We start from the raw sequence: 22398 nt of genomic DNA, 5'->3' as shown, positions 1-22398 counted from the left end.
GCCCTGACTTCTTTTTGGGTTGAGTCAAGGGGAGGACCTGGCCAGAGACCAGGGGAAGAGAGGAGAGCGAGGTCAAGGTATTTGTTCCCGTGTCTCCTCCCTTGCTACTGCAGGTTGGCTACATCCTTCTTTAGCAACAAGAGTGCTGTTGGTAACCTTCTCCACATGGCTGTGGATTGTGGTAGCCACTCCTCCCCCTGCTCCCTTCAGGCCGAGGGGCAGTAAGGGCTCCCCACTGCTCTGTACAGCCCCGTATATCCCCTTCTTGGTTTCCATTCTACCCTGCTCACACCTTTGCAAACAGACCCTCATCAAATGCTCCTCAATTATCTGTTCAGTGTGCCATGTTTGTTCGTGCCCAGAACCTGACTGATGCCCAGTCCTACTTGTCTCTGTGAGTCCTCAGTCATACCTCAGGTGTGACTTTGTGCAACAGGACCCATCCTCCCAACAAAGCAAGCAGCTGCCTGTCTGTAGGGTGTGCAATATGGAGAGACCCGAGAAGCTCTCTGCCCCGCAAAGACAATCTTTGTTGCTCTACTATTTTATGTAAATGTCCCACATTTAGTCTTTAATTTTGGTGTCGGGGGAGTCAAATGCATAGTGTTTGCAGAAGGCTCCTGCGAAAGGTAGCTTGTGTGTGTGTGAAAGACTGAGGTGGAACCCCCGGGTGACACAGAATTTCCACACTGCCTCCAGTTTGGCTGAGGAGACAGGGCAAAAGTGAAGAGGCTAAGAAAGACTTTCTGGGTGACACGAAGAAGTGTGACAGAAGGAGTCTTATCTTTCTGCAATAAAGAATTGCACCCCAAAGCACGTGAAGCTATTTTTAAAAAGGAAGCTTTCACCTCACACCTGAGTAGTCACTTTTTTTAAAAAATTTTTTTAACATTTATTTATTTTTGAGACAGAGCATGAATGGGGGAGGGTCAGAGAGAGAGGGAGACACAGAATCTGAAACAGGCTCTAGGCTCTGAGCAGTCAGCACAGAGCCCGACGCGGGGCTCGAACTCACGGACCGCAAGATCATGACCTGAGCCGAAGTCAGCTGCTTAACCGACTGAGCCACCCAGGTGCCCCCTGAGTAGTCACTTTTAATTTTCTCTGGTTCGTGCTTATTGTGTTTGGTCTAGCACTTTCTGGCAGATGAGGAGCAGGGTATGCCGAAAGTTTACAAAAAAATTGATGAGGTAGAGACAGGCAGGTATAATGCCGAGGAAGTTCCCTTTTTCTCTCCGTCCCTCCTTTTGCTGCAGAACTGAGATCAGCATTTCCTGACTTCTTGGGGACACTCAGTGAGGCCTATGAGAAGAGACCCCATGCAGCCTGAGGCCCTACTGAGGCTGACTCTGTGCTTAGGGAGAGCAGTCCTGTCCCACTTCTTGCCACGGAAGCTGTGTAGCAAGCAAGGCAGACCCAGCTGGCTGCTCTGCTCAGGCTGGTCTGGGAGGCCCAGGACTGCTCTCTCCTGCTCGGACTGTATTCGGGTAGCAAGAAATATGCTGGGAGAATTGGACCCCATAAGAGGAAAACAAAACACTTAAATGGATCCCGGGATGGGACGGCACTGCAAAAGCAAAAGGAATCACCAAAACATTAAATCAATATTTGAATAAAAAAACAAAAGGGGCGGGGGAGAAAACTCTCCTTACCAACTTCAAACAGCTTGGTGGCGTTAAACTCCTCGCTTCCCGCAAGCAGACTCACTTCGGTGGCAGCTGTCCTGAAGGTGTCTTCGATTCCTAGACACAGACAGGAGCTCATTTTTCCCTAGTTTTATGGAAAAAGTTACCCTCCCCCCCCCCCCCAGCAAATACAGAAACAAATACACCTGAACAAAGCTTTTTTGTATTCATTACCACTCCTGGGTAGGAACTTGCCAGTGGAGGAAACAGTAAAAAGCAGGTAGTAGAGCATAAAATATATTAAAACCCCAGATACCATTTGCAGCATGAAATCAGATCCAAATGTGCCTGAATTAGCCTTTTTTTTTTTTTACCATATTTTTATTTTTTTAGAGAGAGTGCAGTGTAAGTGGGGGAGAGGGGCAGAGGGAGAGATAGAATCTTTTTTTTTTTTTTTTTTTTTTGAGAGAGAGAGAGAGAGAGAGAGAGCCAGGGGCAGAGAGAGAATTCCAGGAGAGGCAGAGGGAGATAGAGGCAGAGGGGGAGAGAGAGAGATAGAGAGAGAGAGAGAGAAGCGGGGCTTACCCCAAGCAGGATTTGTGTTTACCTAAAGCGAGGCTCGAGCTCACCTGATGTAGGACTTGAACTCACGAACCATGAGACCATGACCCAAGCCAAATTCATATGCTTAATGACTGAGCCACCCAGGTGCCCCTGAATGAGTCTTAAGGAACTCATTCACTAGGCCCAGGAATGGGGTTTGGGGCAGTGGGGGACACATGTCTGCAAGGCTGTCTGTCTGCTGGTGTCAGGGTGACAAACTGAACTAGAGGCAATGGTTAATATTTTGTCTAGTGGCCAATACCAGTTTTAAGGACTGACTGGGTTAAAATTATAACTAGTCTGGTGACGTTGGGGAAGACTCTTTACCTTTGTATGCCTCAGCTTTTGCATCTGTAAAATGGAGAGAAATAAGTGCCCCACCTCATAGAGCTGAATGCATTCAACAAACTATGTGTAAAGAAAGCACTGTAGTTAAGCGGTAACTGTTGGTTGAGAGTTTTCCCTGGTTGAGAAAACCAGTTTTCCCTGGTTGGTTGAGAGTAGCTCATTTTGAGGATGTCGCAGTCCACAACTAAAGACCAGATACCTCAAATTCTAAGACTTTCAGCATTGACAACGATGCTTCAGAGAGAATACACCGACCTTGTCATTACTTGCTCTGAGGGACTGAACTCAGCTTGCCTCATACTTCTTGGTTCCTCTTTCATCCCCAAACTACCATTCCCATCCAGGCTTCCCTTATGGACAGGAATCCTGTGCTAGCTGAGGCATCCAAGGAGGCTGGAATGGTGGAGAGCATTGGCTGCCTGCTAGGTGTGACTTGATTTCCTTTAAGGGGCTCTCTCTGACTTTATGTGAGGCCCCTTGAACTTATTTGTAGGGTTGACTTAGGGGACAAACTTTTACTGGGTAATCACTGCCAGGCTGGGGATATTGCCTGCCCCACGACTCCTTCCAGTAAGGCTGAGAATCAACAAACCAAATAAAGAAAAAGATCCTGTAAAAAAAAAAAAAATCCTTCATGAAGCCCTGAAAACCTGGAAGGCCGAGGAACAGAGAGGCAGAAAGGATGGAAGGAGGGCAAGATCAGATGAGAAGAAAATGTATGAACAGTGCTGCTTGGCATGCTGCTCTTGGTGGTGAGAGAAAATGAGAAGGAAACATTAAAAATGGTGGCAGAGAAACATTCACAATGGTGGTCACCAGGTGGTAGACTTGGATCCGGATGCCAGCCTGGGAAAAGAAATAACAGGCAAGCCCCCAAGCCCTGACAGTAAATGCCATCTGTATCCATTACTGGCTGAGCCCCATATCCTTCCTCCTGGTGGCAGTGGAATAGTTTAATGGTTAAGAACATGAACTCTGGAACCAGACTGCCTGGATTCACATTCAAGATTGATCACTTGCTGCTTGTATGACTCGTACAAGTTAATCCCACGCCTGTTTCCATAGCTGTCAAGTGGGTACAATAGTAAATACTTATTTCATGAGGCTATTGCAAGGATTAAATGAAATAATGCCCCCAAAGACCTGAGAAATTGGCTTGATACTTAAGTCCTCAAACAATCCTATTCTTCATGATCTTCATTACATTTTGTTTTCCTTCTTCACCATCTTCGCTTTCTTTATCTTCATCTTCGCCTTTGTTTTCTTGTTTTATCTCATCTCCATCATCATCATCTTCTTCATACCGTCCTTCTCTCCCTTCTTCCTTTTCTTCATGTATTTCTCCTCTTCCCCCTTCTCATGTTATTATTTATTGGTATATTTTGTACCCACCTAAATCCCATCACACCAGACTTCCAACTCAGCTTCATTACGGTGAGCATAGGAAAGATCGGGAAGAGCATCTTGATGGTTGCTCCATTTTCTGAAATCCACCTGCATGGCTGACATGGAGCCCAAGCTGCCGCTTGTTAAATGTCAGCCCCATTTTCTACACATGCCCCTTTGCTAACAGACACATGTCCAGTCTGATCCTTCCTCTCTCCCCTCAGAAACCCCTTTGCTCTTTCACTTCTTTTCTGTTTCAGATCTCAGCCTTATGGTCTGACAACCAAGTTTCTAGGAGTAGGAAAAGGAAGTCTGGGGGTGCAGGGATCTAGTTTTCTGCCTCTGATATTCATCTTTCAGATGAAGCCATTTGGAATGTACAGTTTCTTGGAAGAACCTGAGATATTATTTGAAGCTGGCATTCTACCTGGCAACGGGACACAAAAGTAAATGTAAAACTGCAGATCAGGAGCTGGTAAATTTTTTTTGTAAAGGGGCAGAGAGTAAATGTTTTAGGCTTTGTGAGTCCCATGTAGTCTTGGTTGCATATTTCTTCTCCCACCCCTACTCACCCTCCTCTCCCTCCATTTCCTCCTCCTCTTCCTTCTGCTCCTTCTCCCCTTCCTTCTTCTTGACCCTTTAAAAATGTGTAGGCCATATAAAAACAGGCCACATTTTGACACCCAACTGCCACAGACAGTCACAATTATTCTTTTACCCCCAATGGCCTCTCTCCAATTGCAATTAGTTTAGTTTTTAAAACACTGACAATGCAGTTTAAAGGGATAATTAACTGCCAGGTTTCCTCTGTCTCCTCCCTTGGAGGCTTCAGCAACTCTCACACATCACCGACAGGGCTACCTGCATGGTTCTCCTGTATGTGGCTGTCAATCCACTCATCCTGGCTTCCTTATCAGACCACAAATGTCTGTCTGCGTCTCTTCAAGGCACAACAAATCCCACATCAAAGTCTCAAGTTAAACAGAATCCCCCCTTTAAATTAAACAAGTACACTGTGGCATTGCATTCTAGGTCATGGCTATAGGGATTGTGCATAAGGCTCAGAAAACCCATCTTTTCATCCATTCAGCTCATTATGCTTGTGTTAGCTCTTGTTGTTTCAGCCTGGTCAGAATTCTTACTAGGGAAATGGTTGTCTTTTAGAAAGTCACTTTCTCTAAGGCTTAAAAATAAGTTAAAAACTTCCCCCCGAACTTGGAGCCACTCCCCTGTGTATACCAACCTGGGCAGTTTGGACGATCACATGTCCTAGATTCTGTCGCGGTACATGCGTAGCCACAAGACCTAGTCCGTTTCTGGTTGCCGTTCCCACAGGTGACACTGCAGACAGACCAGAGACTCCAGTCGCCCTCACCATCTGTGGAATCTGGAAGGGAGCCAGGGATACGGTCACCAGCCTCGCCCAAGGAGTCCCCAAATCCCTCTTGTCAAGCAGTCTGCCAGTTGTCTTCTTCCATCGTTCTCACTGTTGGAGAGGACTAGATGCCAGCTGGAGGCAAAAGGCTTATGGCTCCAGGGTTCATTCTAGGGATTAGCTTCATGAGACCAGGACTCTGTCTGAGGTTTTGAGCACTGTGATGGTCAGCACACAGCCAGGGCCTGACTCCTAGAAGGTGCCCGGTCAGTGCTTATTGAGAATGCCTGCATTTGTAGAGTATGGGCTCATGGAATACTATGGTAGGTAGTTTTCAAAGATGGCCACCATCAGTTCTTTCCCTCCTATTACATACGAGAGAGAGAGAGAGAGAGAGAGAGAGATTGAGAGAGAGTGTTTATTTCCCCTTCTTTAAAATCTGAGCTGACTTTGGCCTTAAGAGGGCCTGGCAGCTTCTGACTTTGCTCTAGGCAATCTGGTCACTGTGAAAGAAACTGAGGCTAAACTTGTGAATTGTGGGACACCGCATGGAGATGGAGGAGGCACATGAGGGGCTGCAAGGCACACGCACATGAGTGAAGCCTTGTTGAACCTTCCAGCCCTTCCCAGTGGACAGATGAACACAGTGGATGCTTAGGAGCACACCAACTGCCTAGTGGGGCCCTGCATGAACTCCTGAGCCACAGAATCATGATAAATAATAAACTGCTGTTTTTTTTGTTTGTGTTTTGTTTAAAATTTTTATTTTAGAGAGAGTGAGAGTGCAAGTTGGGGAGAGGGGCAGAGGGAGAGAGAGAGAGAAAGAGGGGGAAAATCTTAAGCAGGCTCCATGCTCAGCTCAGAGTCTGATACGGGGCTTGATCTCATTACCCTGGGATCATGACCTGAGTCAAAATCAAGAGTTGGATGATCAACTGACTGAGCCACCCAGGCACCCCTAAAACCATTGTTGTTTTGGGATGGTTTGTTATACAGCAGTAGATAACTGTTACATAAAGGTAGAGCTAGAAATGATCCTTTGAGGTCATCACTCAATATCTATCCAATGAATATTTATTGAGCCCCTATTATATGCCAGGCATAATTCTAGTTATGTGGGAAATATCATTAAATAAAACTTTCAAAGACTTTTTTCCTGGTGGAACTAATATTTTAGTAAGAAGAGTCAGACAATAATCAATAAAAAATGAGTAAGTTATACAGTGTATTAGAAGTCAATAAATGATAAGGAAAAAAGGAGTGGACCAAACTGGGGGGTGGGGGTGCTGAGAATGTGAGTGGTGTGAGGAAGGTTGGTATATTATCAAGATGAAGTTCCTCTTTTAAAAGTAAAGAAACCAAGTTCTGGAGGGACTGGGGAACTTACCCAACGTCATAAGGGTAACGGAGAGGAAAGCTTGGGCCCTAGTGCTAAGCCCTCGGTCTGCACAGCATGATCCCCTCTGAAGCATCTGCACTCTGTAATACTTTCTCCTGGTTTGTCCAGATCTTCCTACAGCCTTGGGGCTGCCGCCAATGCCAAACTTGGAGCTACAGGCATGTGCTTTGCAGGGAAGGGGCCCTCTCTGTTCATAACAGGTCGCGGTGATTGTTATGATGTAGGCCCATCAGGAATGTAGTCCACACATGTTTCTACCTGCAGGGTGGGCCCTGTGCCAGCCTCCCAGGCTGCTGTTTGCATGGCATCCACTCTGAACACTCCTCAGGCAAACACAGGGCCGCCGAGTCTCCTCAGCCCATTAAACGGAGTTGGGGAGGGGGGTGTCGTTCATGGTTGTGTCCTCTTCCCTAACCGAGAGCAGAGAGTTTGCCCACACCTTGCCTGCCCCAAGGGCCCCCATCCATTTCTTCTCTCTCCCCAAAAAGGAATCTTTTTGTATTTTGATTATCTTCTAAGAAATGGTTTTCCAGCAACACGGCCGAGCAGGTGTTTGAAACTACTGTCTCGTGTGAAGGAGTTGGGCCCATTTCCCCAGTGTCAGCCTCTCCATCTCTCTTATCTCTTACTAGGCATCAACAGTAGAATTAGAGAGACAAGTTGCTTCCAGAGGGCGAAACCACCTCAGTAAGGGTGGTTGCTGCTCCCTCCAAGACCTCTGTGGTCTGGTATCTCTTGGTAATCTCCCCCCGAGAACACCAGAGCAATCATGAGATCACACTCTGGTCAGTGGGAACATCCAGGTGCAGTGGGTTATAGGCACACACTAACACACTGAACCACATCCGACACGTACCACCAAGACCAGATTTGTTGAAGGGAACAACGACAACAAAAGTCACAAGTAAATGTCGTAATGTCATTAGACTCATAAAGGGGACGGTGGGCAAGTCAGAGAAAGCTTACTAAATCAGATAAGTAGAGTTTATGTCATGGATATGCTAGGTACATAATCCAGTGATGCCAAGTGGTGTAGCTGTTTTGCTCAGCCGAAGCAATGGGACCTCAACCATCTAGATCTCCTACAGCCTTTCCTTCCTGTTGCAGTAAAATGGAGAGACATTTTGGAAAATATCTTTGACCTTTAAGATTCTAACATTAAACCCGCCATGAGGCTTATATTGGAATCTTTGCACAAGGTAATTTCTGGTCTTGGTTTCTTGGATCTAAATTATTGAATGTTAATACTGTGTTGGATATGTGAAAAATGACTTCCATCATTCCTTTCCCCATATCTGCCCTTCGGTTACTCTCTTCTCCTGCCCACCCCAGCCTGGGCCATGTGACTTGCTTTGGCCAATGGGAAAATAGCAAACATGATGCAAACAGAGGCAGGAAAAGTGTTCGTGAATTAGGGTTTGCTCTCTTGACACAGAGAACTCTTCCATCACTATGTGAAGAGCCTGGGCTGGCAACCTGGGGGGTGAGGGACCAGTTAGAGAGAGGCCCCAGCCACCCCAGCATGCCCAGCTATTCAGCTGGGGCCCCACCATTGAGTAAAGCCATCCTAGACTATCCAGCCCCAGCCAAGCCAGCCCAGAGCTGAATGACAGTTCAGGCAAAGTTCAGACTCTTTTCTTTTTTTCTTTTTTTAAAATGTTTATTTTTGAGAGACACAGAGAGGCAGAGAGAGAGCATGAGCAGAGGAGGGGCAGAGAGAGAGGGAGATAGAGAATCCCAAGTAGGTCCCATGCTGTCAGCACTGAGCTGGATATGGGGCTTTGAACTCATGACCTGAACCCAAACCAAGAGTTGGACGCTTAACCGACTGAGCCACCCAGACACCCCAAAACTGTAGATTCTTAAGAAAGAACCCATTTGTTCTTTTAAGACACTAAACTTAGGGGGTGGTTTCTTAAGCAGCAAAAGTTACCTGTTACAAATACACCATAAAATTCTCCCTAAAATATGCTCTCTAGATGGCTAGCAGAGTCTGGAACAATGAAGGGTTTATTATCCCAATAAGTGGCTCTCTTCACGTTATTATTATTTTTTTTGTTTTTTTAAAAGCATAAAGAGAAAGAGAGAGAAAAAATGAGCAGGGGAGGGCCAGAGAGAAAGGGGGACAGAGGATCTGACACAGGCTCTGTGCTGACAGCAAAGAGCCTGAAGTGGGTCTCGAACTCAGGAGCTGAGTTCAGATCATGACCTGATCTGAAGTCAGACAACCAACTGAGCCACAAAAGCGCCTCTTCATGTTTTTATTTTAAATGCTCACAAAGCCACTGATTTTTCCAATTTTTCAAAACATGGTCCCCCAAATCAGAAACAGAAAAGCTCCATACCCATGTGGCTAATCATTTCTATTAGGTTAGCAATGAAATGAAGCCACCTCCTAGGACAAAGCGTGTATGTCCACTCACAACCCTGCAGGCTCCATAGCATACTGTCCCAGATAAATGTCCCAGCAAAGACCCTCCTCTTGGGTAATCTCTATTTGTTTAATGCATGCAAAGGACAGAAAGCTTTGAGGGCAGTATTCCTTTCTGTTATAGCAAAACAAGCCTGTTGTCATGTGCTCACCTGCCAGGGAGCATCGCTCAGAGCAGAAAATGAATATGAACAACAGTAACCACTAAGATGACAACAATGACAGTAAAAGACAGTCCCTGTGACATCAAAGAGCTCAATGAAGGAAGAAAACAATCCACAGGGTACTGGGCTGAGAGCTGGGTCTCAATCATGTCATTTGAAATTTTAAAGTAGTGATTAAGCAGTTTCAGGTCACTAGAGTTCTGTGGGACAGTTATAGTGTCTGGGCAACCGGAGTGATTTGGGTCTTGGTCACTGGCAAGCTTCCACCACTAATCCTAGATGAGAGTGGCTACCAATTATTGAGGGCCTGCTTTAACCAGCTTCTCTGTCTAAATACACTGATTAAACTCCTATAATAATCCTGTAAGGTAGGTAGAAACTTCCTCCTTTTATGGATAAGGAAACTGAGGCTCAGAGAGGTTAAGGGTCTTGCCTAAGGACACACAGCTCAAGCCTGGCAGATCTGGGATTAGATGTGAGGTCTCTGTGGCAGCATGCTGTTCTATATCCTGGTACTCCTGCAGCTTTAATTCTGGCCCATGTTGGCCTCTCTTTTTTAAGACACCCACTTATGTGGCCATAATTCAACATTACAAAGAAAAAGCCTCGACAAAAATCACTGTGAAATCTATTAAAATAGGACCATGACCAGTCAGAGAATTGCAAAGAACTGAGTCCCAACCCAGGTTTACAGTAAGCGATGCCTATCTGATTTCATTATATGGTTGATTCAGAACAATTTTGGCAATGGTATTCTACTATTTGACAGAAAAATATTTACTCGGATTCTTTCTTGGTCCTTGATGATACCTTAAGTGTCTACACAGAAGGTATTTAAAATGCAGCATCTCAAATTGAGTCCAAAATTGAGCCAACCCGTGGTCACATCATATGTTTCCACAATCGCAACTTAGGTGTAACTAACTCCCATTGTGTATTTTAGAATTTATTCTAAAGATGCCATTAAATTCTATTTTTTTTACACCAACATTTTTTTTTGAAGAACTCTTTGGCCACAAACATTTAAATTCTTACGAAAGATCCTCCCTTCAAAAATCCGAGATCAACTCCCACCACAAAGGCCAGTTCCTGTGGTGATTTTCACACATACTTAGGCACAGTGAGTCTCGCTGCTTTGCCACCGCAGGAACCTCGCCATCCTGGGCCATGTGTTCATTCCCTCTGTCCTCACCACACACATCATAGGGATAAATACTTAGACATTGTTTAGTAGTTTCTTATTGATTGAAATAAAGGGCATTCAGCTCATCCGATGCTGTGTGGAATTCTGGAAATCACACATTCCTTGTGAGCCCGTCAGGGAAGTAAGTAATCATTCATTCATTCTGCCTGCTACTGAGCATTTACAACATGCTCAGAGTCTTGCTAGTCAAAGTGTGGTCTGAGCACTGTCAGCTTCATCTATGGCATCAGATGCTGCATTTTAAAAGACCCCAGGTTAGGGGCGCCTGAGTGGCTCAGTCAGTTAAGTGTCCAACTTCAGCTGAGGTCATGATCTCATGGTTAGTGGGTTCAAGCCCCATATCGGGCTCTGTGTTGACAGCTCAGGGCCTGGAGCCTGCTTTGGATTCCGTTATCTCCCTCTCTCTCTGCCCCTCCCCTGCTTGTGTTCGTTCTCTCTCTCTCTCTTTCTCTCAAAAACAAACAAACAAACAAACATTAAAAAAAAAGACCTCCAGGCTATTTGTGTGCACACTGAAACCCAAGAAGCACTCCCTTAGGGATATTTTAAGGGACGAGATTTTCTTTATAAAGTAGCAATCCTGATATCTGCTCTAAGGATGAGGAAGTTACCAAGAGATAGTCCAAACCCATGAAAGATGGGGGTTTCCCATGGCCCAGGGATGCTGTGAGATCCAGATGTGGGATACTGCACAGGTATTCTAGGCCTAGAGAGCTGGGGTGAAGGTGACAGAGGCAACCACAGGAACTGTCCTAGTAGAAGCAAATTCTATACTCAAGATTGAAATGGACGATGTTCTTAATGTTCATGAATTTGGGAGAGTGTATTCTGTAAGAGCTTTAGATGCAAAAGTTGTTTCTAGTGGTGGTCTTCAACTTCGATGAGCATGAGAATCACCTGCTGACCTTGGCTGAGAAAAGAAAGAAACAAAAAAGCAAAGAAAGGCCAACTCCAGGTCTCACTCCTGGACACTCTACTTCAGCAGAAGGACAGCAGCATCTCTCAAACTAGGCTGCACACCGGAGTCACTCATGGAGCTTTGAAAAACTAATGCTTGGGCCTCAACCCGAGAGATCCCAATATAACTGGTCTGAAGACAAGTCTCGGCATTGACTTTAAAAAATTGCTGGGGTGAGTATAATGAGCAACCAAGGCTGAGAACCATTGCTCTGGGATAGTGGTGCTCAGTGTACCAGAACCTCCGGAAGGCCTGTTCAAACACAGATTTTGGGGACCCCACCCCAGAGTGTCTTATTCAATAGGCCTGGGGTTGGGGCCTGAAGATCTGCATTCCCATCACAGTCTCAGGTGATGTTGATGCAGCGGATTTGGGGTTTACACTTTGAGGAATGTTGGTATAGAGAGAGACGGGGCTGGGACCAGGATTGGCATTTTATTTTCATTTTTTTTTATGTGTATTTTTGAGAGAGACAGAGTGTGAGCAGGGAAGGGGCAGAGAGAGAGGGGAAGACACAGAATCTGAAACAGGTCCCAGGCTCCTAGCTGTCAGCACAGAGCCCAACATGGGGCTTGAACTCTGAAAGGCGAGATCATGACCTGAGACAAAGTCAGGCACCAAACTGACTGAGCCACCCAGGTGCCCCAAGGATTGGCATTTTCAAACATGCAACCAAGGGATTCTGATGTGGAGGGTCTGAGCTCCATTCTTTGAAACAATGTTCTGTATGTGCTGAGCAAACAGCTTAACCCAAAAACCAGTGGTGACATGTCAGACTGGCACACAGGGATCCTCTGTGTTTCTCTTGCTCAACACCATGGGACTTTTCCCCTCATTTCTATCTTCTAATCTAAGCATCCATTTCTATTGTCCTAAAGGATGTGCTATGTTTTATTCCCTAGAGAGGTAGAATAACACAATGGTTAAGAGAACAGATGCTGGACTCGGACCGCCTGAGATGAATCCTAGGTCTTGACCCTTCAAGTCAAATTATTTAACTTCTCTAGCCTTCAGTTTTTCCATCTGTAAAATGGGGTATCTGCCTCAAATTGCTGATTAAATAAGCTAATATATGTGAGATTCCATGAAGTGGGACTGGTGCATGGGGAGTGCTATATAAACGTTGATGATTATTCCCAGTCCTTTCTCTTAGAAACAGATAAATTGGACTTCTTCCAGAAAAGGGGAAAGGTTTGAGAAGCCTCCTGGCTGGAAAGAATATGGGAGTTCTCTTTCTGCTACCCTAGTATTTGATGTGTATCTTTGCCGTGGCACTGTTTTCCTCTCTCACTTAAGTTTTCTCCCTTATCCACAGACGGTGAGATCCTCATTAGGGAAGACCCATGTCTTTCTAACTTTTGGATTCCCGGAGCCTAGCATGGTGGCAGACACAATGCATGATCTTCAGAAAAGGTCTTCCTGCTTTGGAAGTTGCCTGCTATCATCTATTAGCAGCAGAAACGACTCTCCAATATACAACTGGTCTTACTACTGAGAAATGGAGGTAAGGGTGAGAAGGCAATGGTGTGAGACAAATCATCTCCATTGTATAGCATTTATTCCTAAGGCTGCAGATGGTGAAGCCACAAGAACACTGTCACGATGGGTGAATTTGTAAGATATCAGATATTCTCATAACATGAGGCAGATTGCCTGATTCCCCACAAAGCCTTGCCAGGTCTGTTTCATTTCCTCTTTTTGCACACATGAGATGTGTTTCCCAGCTTTCCTTGCATCTATGTGGGCCATATGACTACGTGTCACCAACAGAATGTGGTGTGGTGGTGTGCTAAGCAGATGTGATGTGTATCATCTCCAGGCTGAGGGGTTAAGATCATGAGTGCCTTTTCTAGGCTCCCCCTGTCCCCTTGGCTGCCAGCCAAGGAGCATAACTCAGGTCCTGATGGTTTGCCGAGCTCCAACATGGAAGAAGCCTGGATCCCTGAATGACTGAGCGGAGCTGAGTTTCCCCCACTGTCTCCCACTCCGACTCAAGTGAACCATGATTTTTATTATTTAAATCACTGAATTTGTAAGTTGTTACCTCACTTCTCCTACTCTAAAAACATGAGAAACTAGAAATCCCAACTTGGGGTCTTCACATTTATTCGTGGGGGAGACTTACTTTGACAACCTGTGAAGCACATGTTCATGTGGATTCCCAAGGGCTGCTCCACTGCCAATGTCAAACATAACATGGTTGCCTGGTCAACAGAGGCAACTGGACACATCTCTTTTTACTAAATTGATTTTTAGTATGAATTTTTCAGTAAAATATGCAAGGAAGTTAATTTGGTGCTATCTTCACTTTTAGAAATAAAACTTTTTTGGGAAAAAAAGCAGAATGTCAAAGATCCGTTTCTCTCCTAGGATAATTGGTATGATTTAAAAATTATAGGCTTTCCAGAAAAATGTGGCTGCTGGTGCCTCCTTGGGGCTTCTGTGGAACAAAGTCTTTATGAAGACCAAAAACCACATACTGTAAACTGGGTTTTGCTTGGCTCTGTGTCCATTAGGCCTCATCATCCTCATTTATTCTCCCCATCAATTTTAGATCGCTGGGTGGTAAACTCACCATATTCTGGCTGGTCTTTGGTTTCAAAAGCCCGGTGGCCTGGGGCTGGACGGTCCCACCCCCTGGGGGGGTTGAGGAAGTTGCTGTCGTCTGAGGTACTGTCGTACTTATAGTCTTGGTCCCCGCTGTTGGCCCTTGTCAGGGACAAGGACCTCTGCCACCAGGCCCTCCAGTCAGGGGACGGGACTGACCAGCTGGGCTTATTCTCTGGATGTTGATCTTTATCTGCTTCAGAGTCAGGACCATCCACCACCTCTATGGTGACCTGAAGAATTCAGAACAGGGCAGAGTCAATGAGGAGTTGACAGTCTCCAAACTAGGTACCCTCAGAAGAAAGTCTAAGAGAGTAGAGGGAAATGATGGCTGTGTCCCTCATGGAGGAAAGCTGAGACCACATGGCGATACGGAATGGAAAACACCCAGGAATGGCCCAAATGAACCACATGACCAGACAGAACTGATGTACATGGGCCTCAGGTTGTGAGGAGACAGTTCATCACTAGGGTTCCTGATTTTCTGATGACTACATTGCTGGGAAGTCTTTAATTCAAGAAGTAAACATGTACTATATGTGTTTTTAAGGTGACACAAGAATAATTATAATAAAACCAAACACTTCTTGAGTACTAAATCTGTAACCAGGCACTGTTTTACGTGTTCTACATATATTAATTTATTTAATCCTCATAATAACCGAATAAAGTTGGTACTACTGATTGGCCCCTATGGTTGACTATCTGAAAAGATGGCCTCAGCAATTCATCCCATCTTTGTATTAAGAAGTGGAGGTTATTTCCTCTCCCTTTTATTCTGGCCCAGTCTTGTGACTCACTTTGTTCAGTAGAATATGATAGGAGTGACGCTGTGACAAGCCTCATGAGGTCTTGCAGCTTCCATTTTCATTCTCTTGGAATGTTCCTACCACAAGGTAAGGAAGCCTTACACATAGTGAAGAGAGAGGCCACTTAGCAGAGAGCTGAGGTACTTCAGCCAATGGCCAGCTCCAGGGCCCCAGTCATGTGAGTAAGGCCATCTTGGATGCTCCAGCCCAGTTGGGTTACCACAGTCAATACCATGTGGACCAGAGACAAGCTCTTTTGGCTGAGCCCTGTTCAAATGCCTAACCCACAGGACTGTGGGCAATCCAGGATCATCGCTTCAAGCTGTTAAATTTTGGTTGCTAGACAGCAACAGGTTAGCTTTTTGCAGAGAAGTTAACAACTTGCCGAAGGTCACACAGAGAGTGAGTGGCAGATGCAAACTGTCTAGCCCTAAAGCCCATGCTCTCAACAACTTTGTGACACTGACTCTCAAAAGGTAATAGAAGTACTGTCCCCTCATGCAAATAGGGGGGCAAGAAGGCCACAGAGGCTGGTGGGGACTGGCCGCCACAGGTTGTGTAGAGGTGTGAGCACACAGTCCTCAAGAGCCGCAATTGTGACTTTCACCCATCCCACATCCAGACTCTGCGTGCACTCCTCAACTGACCCTGAGGGTCAGAGCAGATAATCCCAGAGCCAAGGTTAGAACTTGCTCTTGGATGTACAGAGCCTAGTTTTGAAGTCACGGGGCTGGAAGAATGGAGTTTCTTGGCTCTGAGAGACAATCAATGTAGAGAAACTTGTTTAAAAAAATATAATAAAAGACTCATTGGGTTCCTTTGGCCATCACATAGCCCTTGCAACACCCCCTGGATGAGTTGTGTGCAAATGAATCAGAAACATGTGCTCCGAGTAATCAGCGCAAGATGTACTGGGCAGATGCGTTTCCAGTTTTGCCCTAACTCGACATCTGAGAGAGTTGCTGGGATGCTCTGCCAAATTGCACCAGGGTGTGCCCATCTCTGAGACAAACAGCCCCTTCCTTGTGTACTAGGAATGGGGAGGTTTGAATTCTACTCACTTTGACATTCCAAGGAGGTTGCCCAGCCTATGGTAGGCCTGGGCTATGGCCTTGTGTGGTCCAGACACAAGGTCAAGGGTATGACCATCAGTCCCAGAGTATCCTCGGGCTACAGGAAGCCAAGTGAATCTTTTTCTGGTGTGGGATACCTAGAAGGGCATCATTGGCTTTATTCCATGCCACCATCATCTCCAGCCTGGTAAGCATCTCTTGCATATTAATAAATATGGAATGTTTAGTAGTCTTCCAGAAAGGAAAAAAGGGAAGAGAAGAACAGGAATACCTCATACATCTTATATCACTGCTGTTTGTTACAAAGGCTGGTTGCTGGAGAGTGACTGGGACCCACATGCAGCCCTGGGAGGACAGGTGCCCCTGGAATGCACAGCTGGGTGGTGCAGAACTGAGCCAGGTAGTGACAGGGCAATGCTGAGCCTTCAGAGACATAACCTTTCTCTTCTGCAGTCTCGTTCCCCTCTGCCTACAGACTGAACGACTGAGCCGCAACAATCATCTGTAAGGCTATTAAGGGTCTCAGAGGGGAGAAGCTGCCAAGAGCCAGGCAAGCCTGCAATTATGGTAATGAAATCAGTCTCTGGGTAGAAGATAAGGGGGAACGTGCCCAACGGTTTTGGTATTCCATTTGTATTCAGACTGGAGTCGAAGGGATTGCCTAAGCAGACGTGCCCTGCAATTTCTCCAAGCTGGGAATAAAAACAATTTCATGTTTTAAGCTATTACCGTCAATACGATTTTCCCCCGAAACTGTTGCTCAGGTCCAAACAAAATAGATTTGTTGCCTGGCCAGGCAATAAGTAGCAAAATGCGAATTTACTCCAAAAACCATATCGATGACTGAATCTTAACAGCTTAGAGGTTTCTTTTTCCCCTTTAGTTTCTGGCCACAGCCCCAACTGAATTAAAAACAAAACAAAACAAACAAAAAAACAAAAACACACATAAATCTTAAACCCACCCTTCCCTGCAGTTAATAATGTGGAAATCTCATACTGATATCAGAAGAAGAAATCTAATCTTGAACCTGAAATTTTATAGGCATCCAATTAAAGAAACTTAATGAGCATGATCAGTGGCTTCTTGGATGGCAGAGATTAGTTTTATATTTCCTGTTGCTCTCATTCTTATTTACATGTTCTTCAGCATCAAAGAATGTGTGGATAAAGATGCCTTAAACAATAATCAATGTGACAGGCTGAAGATGTGGGAGTATAGCAGATTTCCAAGCCAAAAAAGATGCTAGACCTTACTATCTTTTCTGTTCCTTAATATGCATAATTGATGTGCTTTAGTATATTTATTTTTTCTGGACTTTTCCACACCATGAATCAAGACAGTACAAGAAAGAGAACTCTTTTAAAAGACCCAAGTCCAACTTCTGGCAGGAACTTGTCAGCTCCAAAAAAAAAAAAAGTCCGAAATAAGTGTCGATTTGGGGAATTCTGACCAAAATTGGGAAGTGAGGATAAGATCCTATGAAGTGCTACCAGCTTCTTTCCTTCTCTTGATAGTTATTTGTTAGAAACAAACTCTTTACATTAACTTGCTCTGAAAAGCACTTTTCATAGAGAAACTAACACATTTCTCAGTCTATTGGTTAATAAACTAATGACTCTGCGAATACATAAGCTTTGACCTCTCAACTCGGGAGAATCTTCTAGAATCTTTTAACTCAGTCCTCTAGGCCTGGAGACCTCTGGTGATTAGGCAGGTGTGGGTTGGTATTTCCCAGACAGGAAAATGAACCCTGTATGGTGAAGTGATTTCCTCAAGAGCACAGAGCATCCAGACAAGGAAATAATCTCCAGTGAAGAGTTAGGTCCCAGATTACACTCTCCCTCCTTCCATGACAAATGCAGCAGAAAGAACACAAAATGGACTAAGGAAGTATATAATCTCTGCCTCTCAGACTCACCGATGCTCCAAAACACAACTACAGTAACCCAGCGGTTACCAGTAACTGTGGTTAGTACTTTGAGGTTTGCAGTGTGCTTGCCCAAACATTATTGCTTGTTCTTCACTAGTTAGATCTGAATTTCAGGCACAGAAACTGGATTGGAGAATTCAAGTTCCTGAGGGGAACAGCAACGTGCAGAGCTGGTCTCAAAACTAGTTCTTGTGATTCCCAGTTATTTTTTTTTAAGTTTATCTATTTATTTTCAGAGAGAGAGAGAGAGAGAGAGAGAAAGAAAGAGAGAAAATGCAAGTGGGGGAGGGGAAGAAAGAGAGGGAGAGAGAGAAACCCAAGCAGAATCTGTGATGTCAGTGCAGAGCCCTATGTGGGGCTCGATCTCACAAACTGTGAAATCATGACCTGGGCTGAAATCAAGAGCCAGACTTAACCAACAGAGCCACCCAGATGCCCCTGATTCCCAGTTATTTTATACATGTTTCCTCTGTCATCTTAATCCACTATCATCACCAACCTGAATCTACCCATTTGGGGACACTTACCATATACCTGTCTCTGTGTTAAGTGCTTCACGTGGATGATCTCATTTAATTCCCACAACAAACCTTCTTTTGTTCAGTATTGTACTACAGAGGTACTCATGGGTAATATTATCACGCTCATTTTATAGATAAGGACACTGAGGCATAGAGAGGTCAAGTCACCTGCAGGAAAACATAGAGACCAAGCCTGGTAGATTCAATGGTGATGCCTGATCCAATGCAGCTCAGTGTTCTGGACAACATGCTCCCATGAGAATCTTAACAATATAGGCTTGTCCACATAGCTGTGTGGGCCCATGTCTTGGGCACAGAATTTCTTGTTTCTTCCTCAGTCAGACCTGCCATTCCAAAAGTATTTTAGAGAAAAAGGAGGAGGGGAAATCAAAAGTAGTAGCCCTGCCCAACTCATCTGGTTGTATCTTAAGGCACTCAAGAGGCCTATGACCATGTAAATAAGTCTGCAAGTAAAAAAAAAAAAAAAGAATTGGGTGACTATTTTAAGTCTCCCTCAATTGGAAAAAAGAAATAAGTATATTGGTTGAAACGAATACTAATTTCGGCTTGATCCAGAAAAGAGAAGTATTTGTTTGTGAATAGCTACTATGGTAATGAAGTGATGCAGTAAGACTAGTAATGAGTTTATTTTAGAGACTTTTGTCTTTGCTATCTGACCATCAGCTGCAGACCAAAAAACCCAGCCAACAATACTAAAGTTCAAGTCTAACTTGTCCTGGGGGAATTTCCTTTCTTTCTGAATGATTTATTTATTTATTTTTAACAAAACCCAACTTCTAGAATTGTTTCAAATTTAATATGGACATTGTGTTCAGGAGTTTGAGGCTCTTTCTTTCTAATTTGTACATTGTTGTCTTTTCTTTTTCCCACTCACTTCCACAGCCCTAAACCAGTCCCACCTGGCTTGGAGGGGTGGGGTGGAGGTGGGGTGAAAAAAGCTCCAAAAATCCAGGCTTTTTAAAGGATTTCCCTTCCTAAAAGTTAAGAGGTCCAAGAGGGATGTGACAGGCTTGCACAGGCTCAGCAATATCACTTTGCAAAGGTGTGGGCTATTTGGCAAGAGGGACAGCAGACCCCAGTCCTGGAGCGTGGGAAACTCTTCCAGACACTGGATGGATTGGGTGGGGGGGCTGTTCAGAGAGAGGGTATCAAATTCCTGTTCAGCTCCCCGGCTTCAGAGCAGGACAACTAGGTGTGGGGGTGAAGGGCAGGTTGCCAGGGGAGGGGGGAAGACAAGGCCAGGGGCCCTAGCAGCGGAAGCTGACCCACTGATGCGCCCTTCACCTTCTTCACTCTCCTCCCCAGAGAGACAAAATGCTTTGACGGCCTGGGTGATCAGTGGGCCTGGATGTCTGCTTGGCTGAACCGCCTCGTGTCAAACCAGTGCATTTCAACAAAAGGGCAGTGCTCTTAAGGAAGGGGCAAGGGCTGCCAGCACAGAAACCATCACCCCCTTTTAGAAAGCACCTCATTTTTAAAGGACCACCAGGGCACTGGTTTACTCAAGTGCAGTGGTGCATGGGGCTGCAGGGGATGGCACTGTGTGTGTCTGTGTGTGTGAGAGTGTGTGTGAGCATGTGTGCTAGTGTACTCACACGCAGACCTAGGATGGGGCGCTCAGGGATGGCAGCTGCTTCGTTCTTTCTTTGAAATCTTTCTGAGTGACCCTTGTGGTCTTCCAGAAAGAAGAGGCCAGAAACACGGCTCAATTTTCTTTTCTGTCAGGCCAACATGTCATCAGATCAACAAAACATAGGCTGCTCACCCCTTTCTACTGCCTGAGGAAGGCTAACAGACACAGGGATTGCACAAAGCAGAAGTGGAGTGGCCCATTCAGGCAGTGGACAGAAAAGTGGTAGTAGCTTAATCTTCATGGGCTTTGGACTCTACAAGTATCTGGGCTAGAGTACCATTAAATTTTTAATTCATTCTGCCCTGATATTTGCAGCTTTGGGGAGACCTATGTTCTTGGGAGTTACGGTGATCTTTGCTGTCCAAAGGGCAACTCAGAAAGGTATGAGGTCCTGAAAGAGCAGCCCTGGCCTCTTTCCACCCTGTGCTCTAAAGCATTCCTTTCAGAAGCAGCACCTGAAGGAGAACTTTTTGTTCTTGAGTTGGGGTGGTGGTAAGACAGAGTGAAAACAAAGCACTGATTGTTTCTTTCCACCTGTTGTAAGTCTATGTAAACAGGTGGCTTGGGGTCTGAGAGGACACAAGAACAAATAATTTCCATCTCTGCTGTCATTCCTTTCTGACAGTACACAGGGAAGCTGCATTTTATGAAAGTGCCAGAAGCTTTGCCAGAATCTGGTGTTTGGCCTTTTCATAACTCACCTCCATTTATTCTTTGCTCCTTGGTTCATTCTAGTTCTCTCCACATCCACCAACTCCAGCAGCCCCTCACCTCAGGAAGCTAAGTGGAACTGTTCCAGAGCATTCTCTCCTTCCTATCCAGCCAAACAACACAGTTGAGGATGATTTAAAATGAATTGTAACCTTGGGTGTTCTATTGACCTCATGCACAGATCCATCATGCACTTCGCGGTTGCCCTGTCCTTCTTTTTGAAAAAGTAATCTGGGTTTCCCAGGTCTAAGGATCTCAACCACTATTCTTCCCTGACATTTAGGTTCATGTTTTAAAAAGGCCCAAGTGAGGTCTGGGGATTTCCAGACTGATGGATTTATCTGGGAGAGAAGGAGGGGGGAACTTGAAAGTGTTGCCCCAAATTTGGTTCTTAGGTAGAGCCCCATGCACTTAGTAACCTTCCAGTGAGAGGACGCTTTCCCTGTAGCCTTCAGTTCGCCTGCATCTGGGTCTTTTCTTGTAGGCTTACCTAAGAAACTCTTAAATCTATTACATTAATAGCTCAATCCTCAGCATTAAGCCCTATAGTACATTTCCCACTCTGGGGGAATAAAAAGGTGAGCCACAACAAACCTAAAATTGTTTGGAGCATGGCCTAACCTCCCCTGGAGTGAAGGTAGTCTGGTCCTGAAACCATAAATTCTATAAAAAAGGAAGAAATCACTTCCTGTAGAGAAAGGCCTGATGGGGAGCACTGTTGAGCAACAGTAAGGAGATGTCTGCACCTTTTTTGCCAATCTGCACCTCCCTCAAGAAGATCCTCTGTTCTTTAGCAGAGAGCCATGCAGCCACTTCCTGGAGAGAGAGGAGTGGAGCAAAAGGCCTGTTTTTCTAATTAATCAATTAGAACAATACAAGACTCATTGGAAATGTTAAGAGGTGCATGATGTGATTTCTGTGTATGAGTTGTCAAAGAATTACCTCCAAAGCACTGTTCACTTCTAGACCCTCAACATTATCCTGCCCTATTTCTTCCCATCTATGCAGACCTGTTCACAATGGAACATAGCATTTTTTTTTTCTCTCGCCTCTGTCTCCATGATCCCTTTGGCACTGTCTTAAGTGGTAGCTGCGACCTTCATATGCATGTCATTTCCTGGAGGGAGAAGGTCTTACATTTCTTAATTTCCCATAACCTAACACAGCACTTTATACACAGTAGGGGCTGGTCAACATTCTAATGGAGGTGTATTCTCCGTGACATTTCTTAGCCACTATGACACTGGTATGATGAGCAAAACAACTCTGACCAAGGAAATCTGATCTAAAGTGGTGTCATGCACAGAATGGTAGTTAATTAAGGATCAATAGCTATGAGGTCAAGTTCAGGAACTTGCTGCCATGTAAGCTAATTGGAATTTGAAGCAGATAGGAAGAATACAAGATTGCTGCCCTTCCCCCAAATGAAAAGAATTGAGAACAAAGCTTGAAAGTATGGAAGCAGGCAAATGAGGACAGGAGCTACAACAGGCATTAGGTTGCCAGGGGTGGGTGAGCCTTCCTTGGTTATCATGGCTACCATCTTTGGGAAGACACAGAAGGAATTACAAGCAAAATTCAAAATTAGGAGTTTGTC

General features: G+C 45.0%; 1 protein-coding gene across 3 annotated transcripts in view; it reads right to left on the bottom strand.

Moving 5' to 3' along the window:
• The window catches only part of ISM1 (isthmin 1), a 74848-nt gene that overhangs the window by 3922 nt on the left and 48528 nt on the right, over positions 1–22398 (bottom strand). For all 3 annotated transcript variants that reach the window (XM_019462505.2, XM_019462504.2, XM_053890439.1), the window contains 3 exons: positions 14069–14333; positions 5206–5349; positions 1653–1742 (listed from right to left, as the gene is read on the bottom strand). In XM_019462505.2, the coding sequence (XP_019318050.2) occupies positions 1653–1742; positions 5206–5349; positions 14069–14333 (499 nt within the window). The remainder of the gene's footprint in view (positions 1–1652; positions 1743–5205; positions 5350–14068; positions 14334–22398) is intronic.

This window comes from Panthera pardus, unplaced genomic scaffold, assembly GCF_024362965.1.
Source record: "Panthera pardus isolate Hobbes unplaced genomic scaffold, ASM2436296v1 HiC_scaffold_25, whole genome shotgun sequence".
NCBI lineage: Eukaryota > Metazoa > Chordata > Mammalia > Carnivora > Felidae > Panthera > Panthera pardus.
The sequence above is the reverse complement of the archived record's forward strand: the minus strand, read 5'-3'. Positions and strand labels throughout refer to the sequence as shown.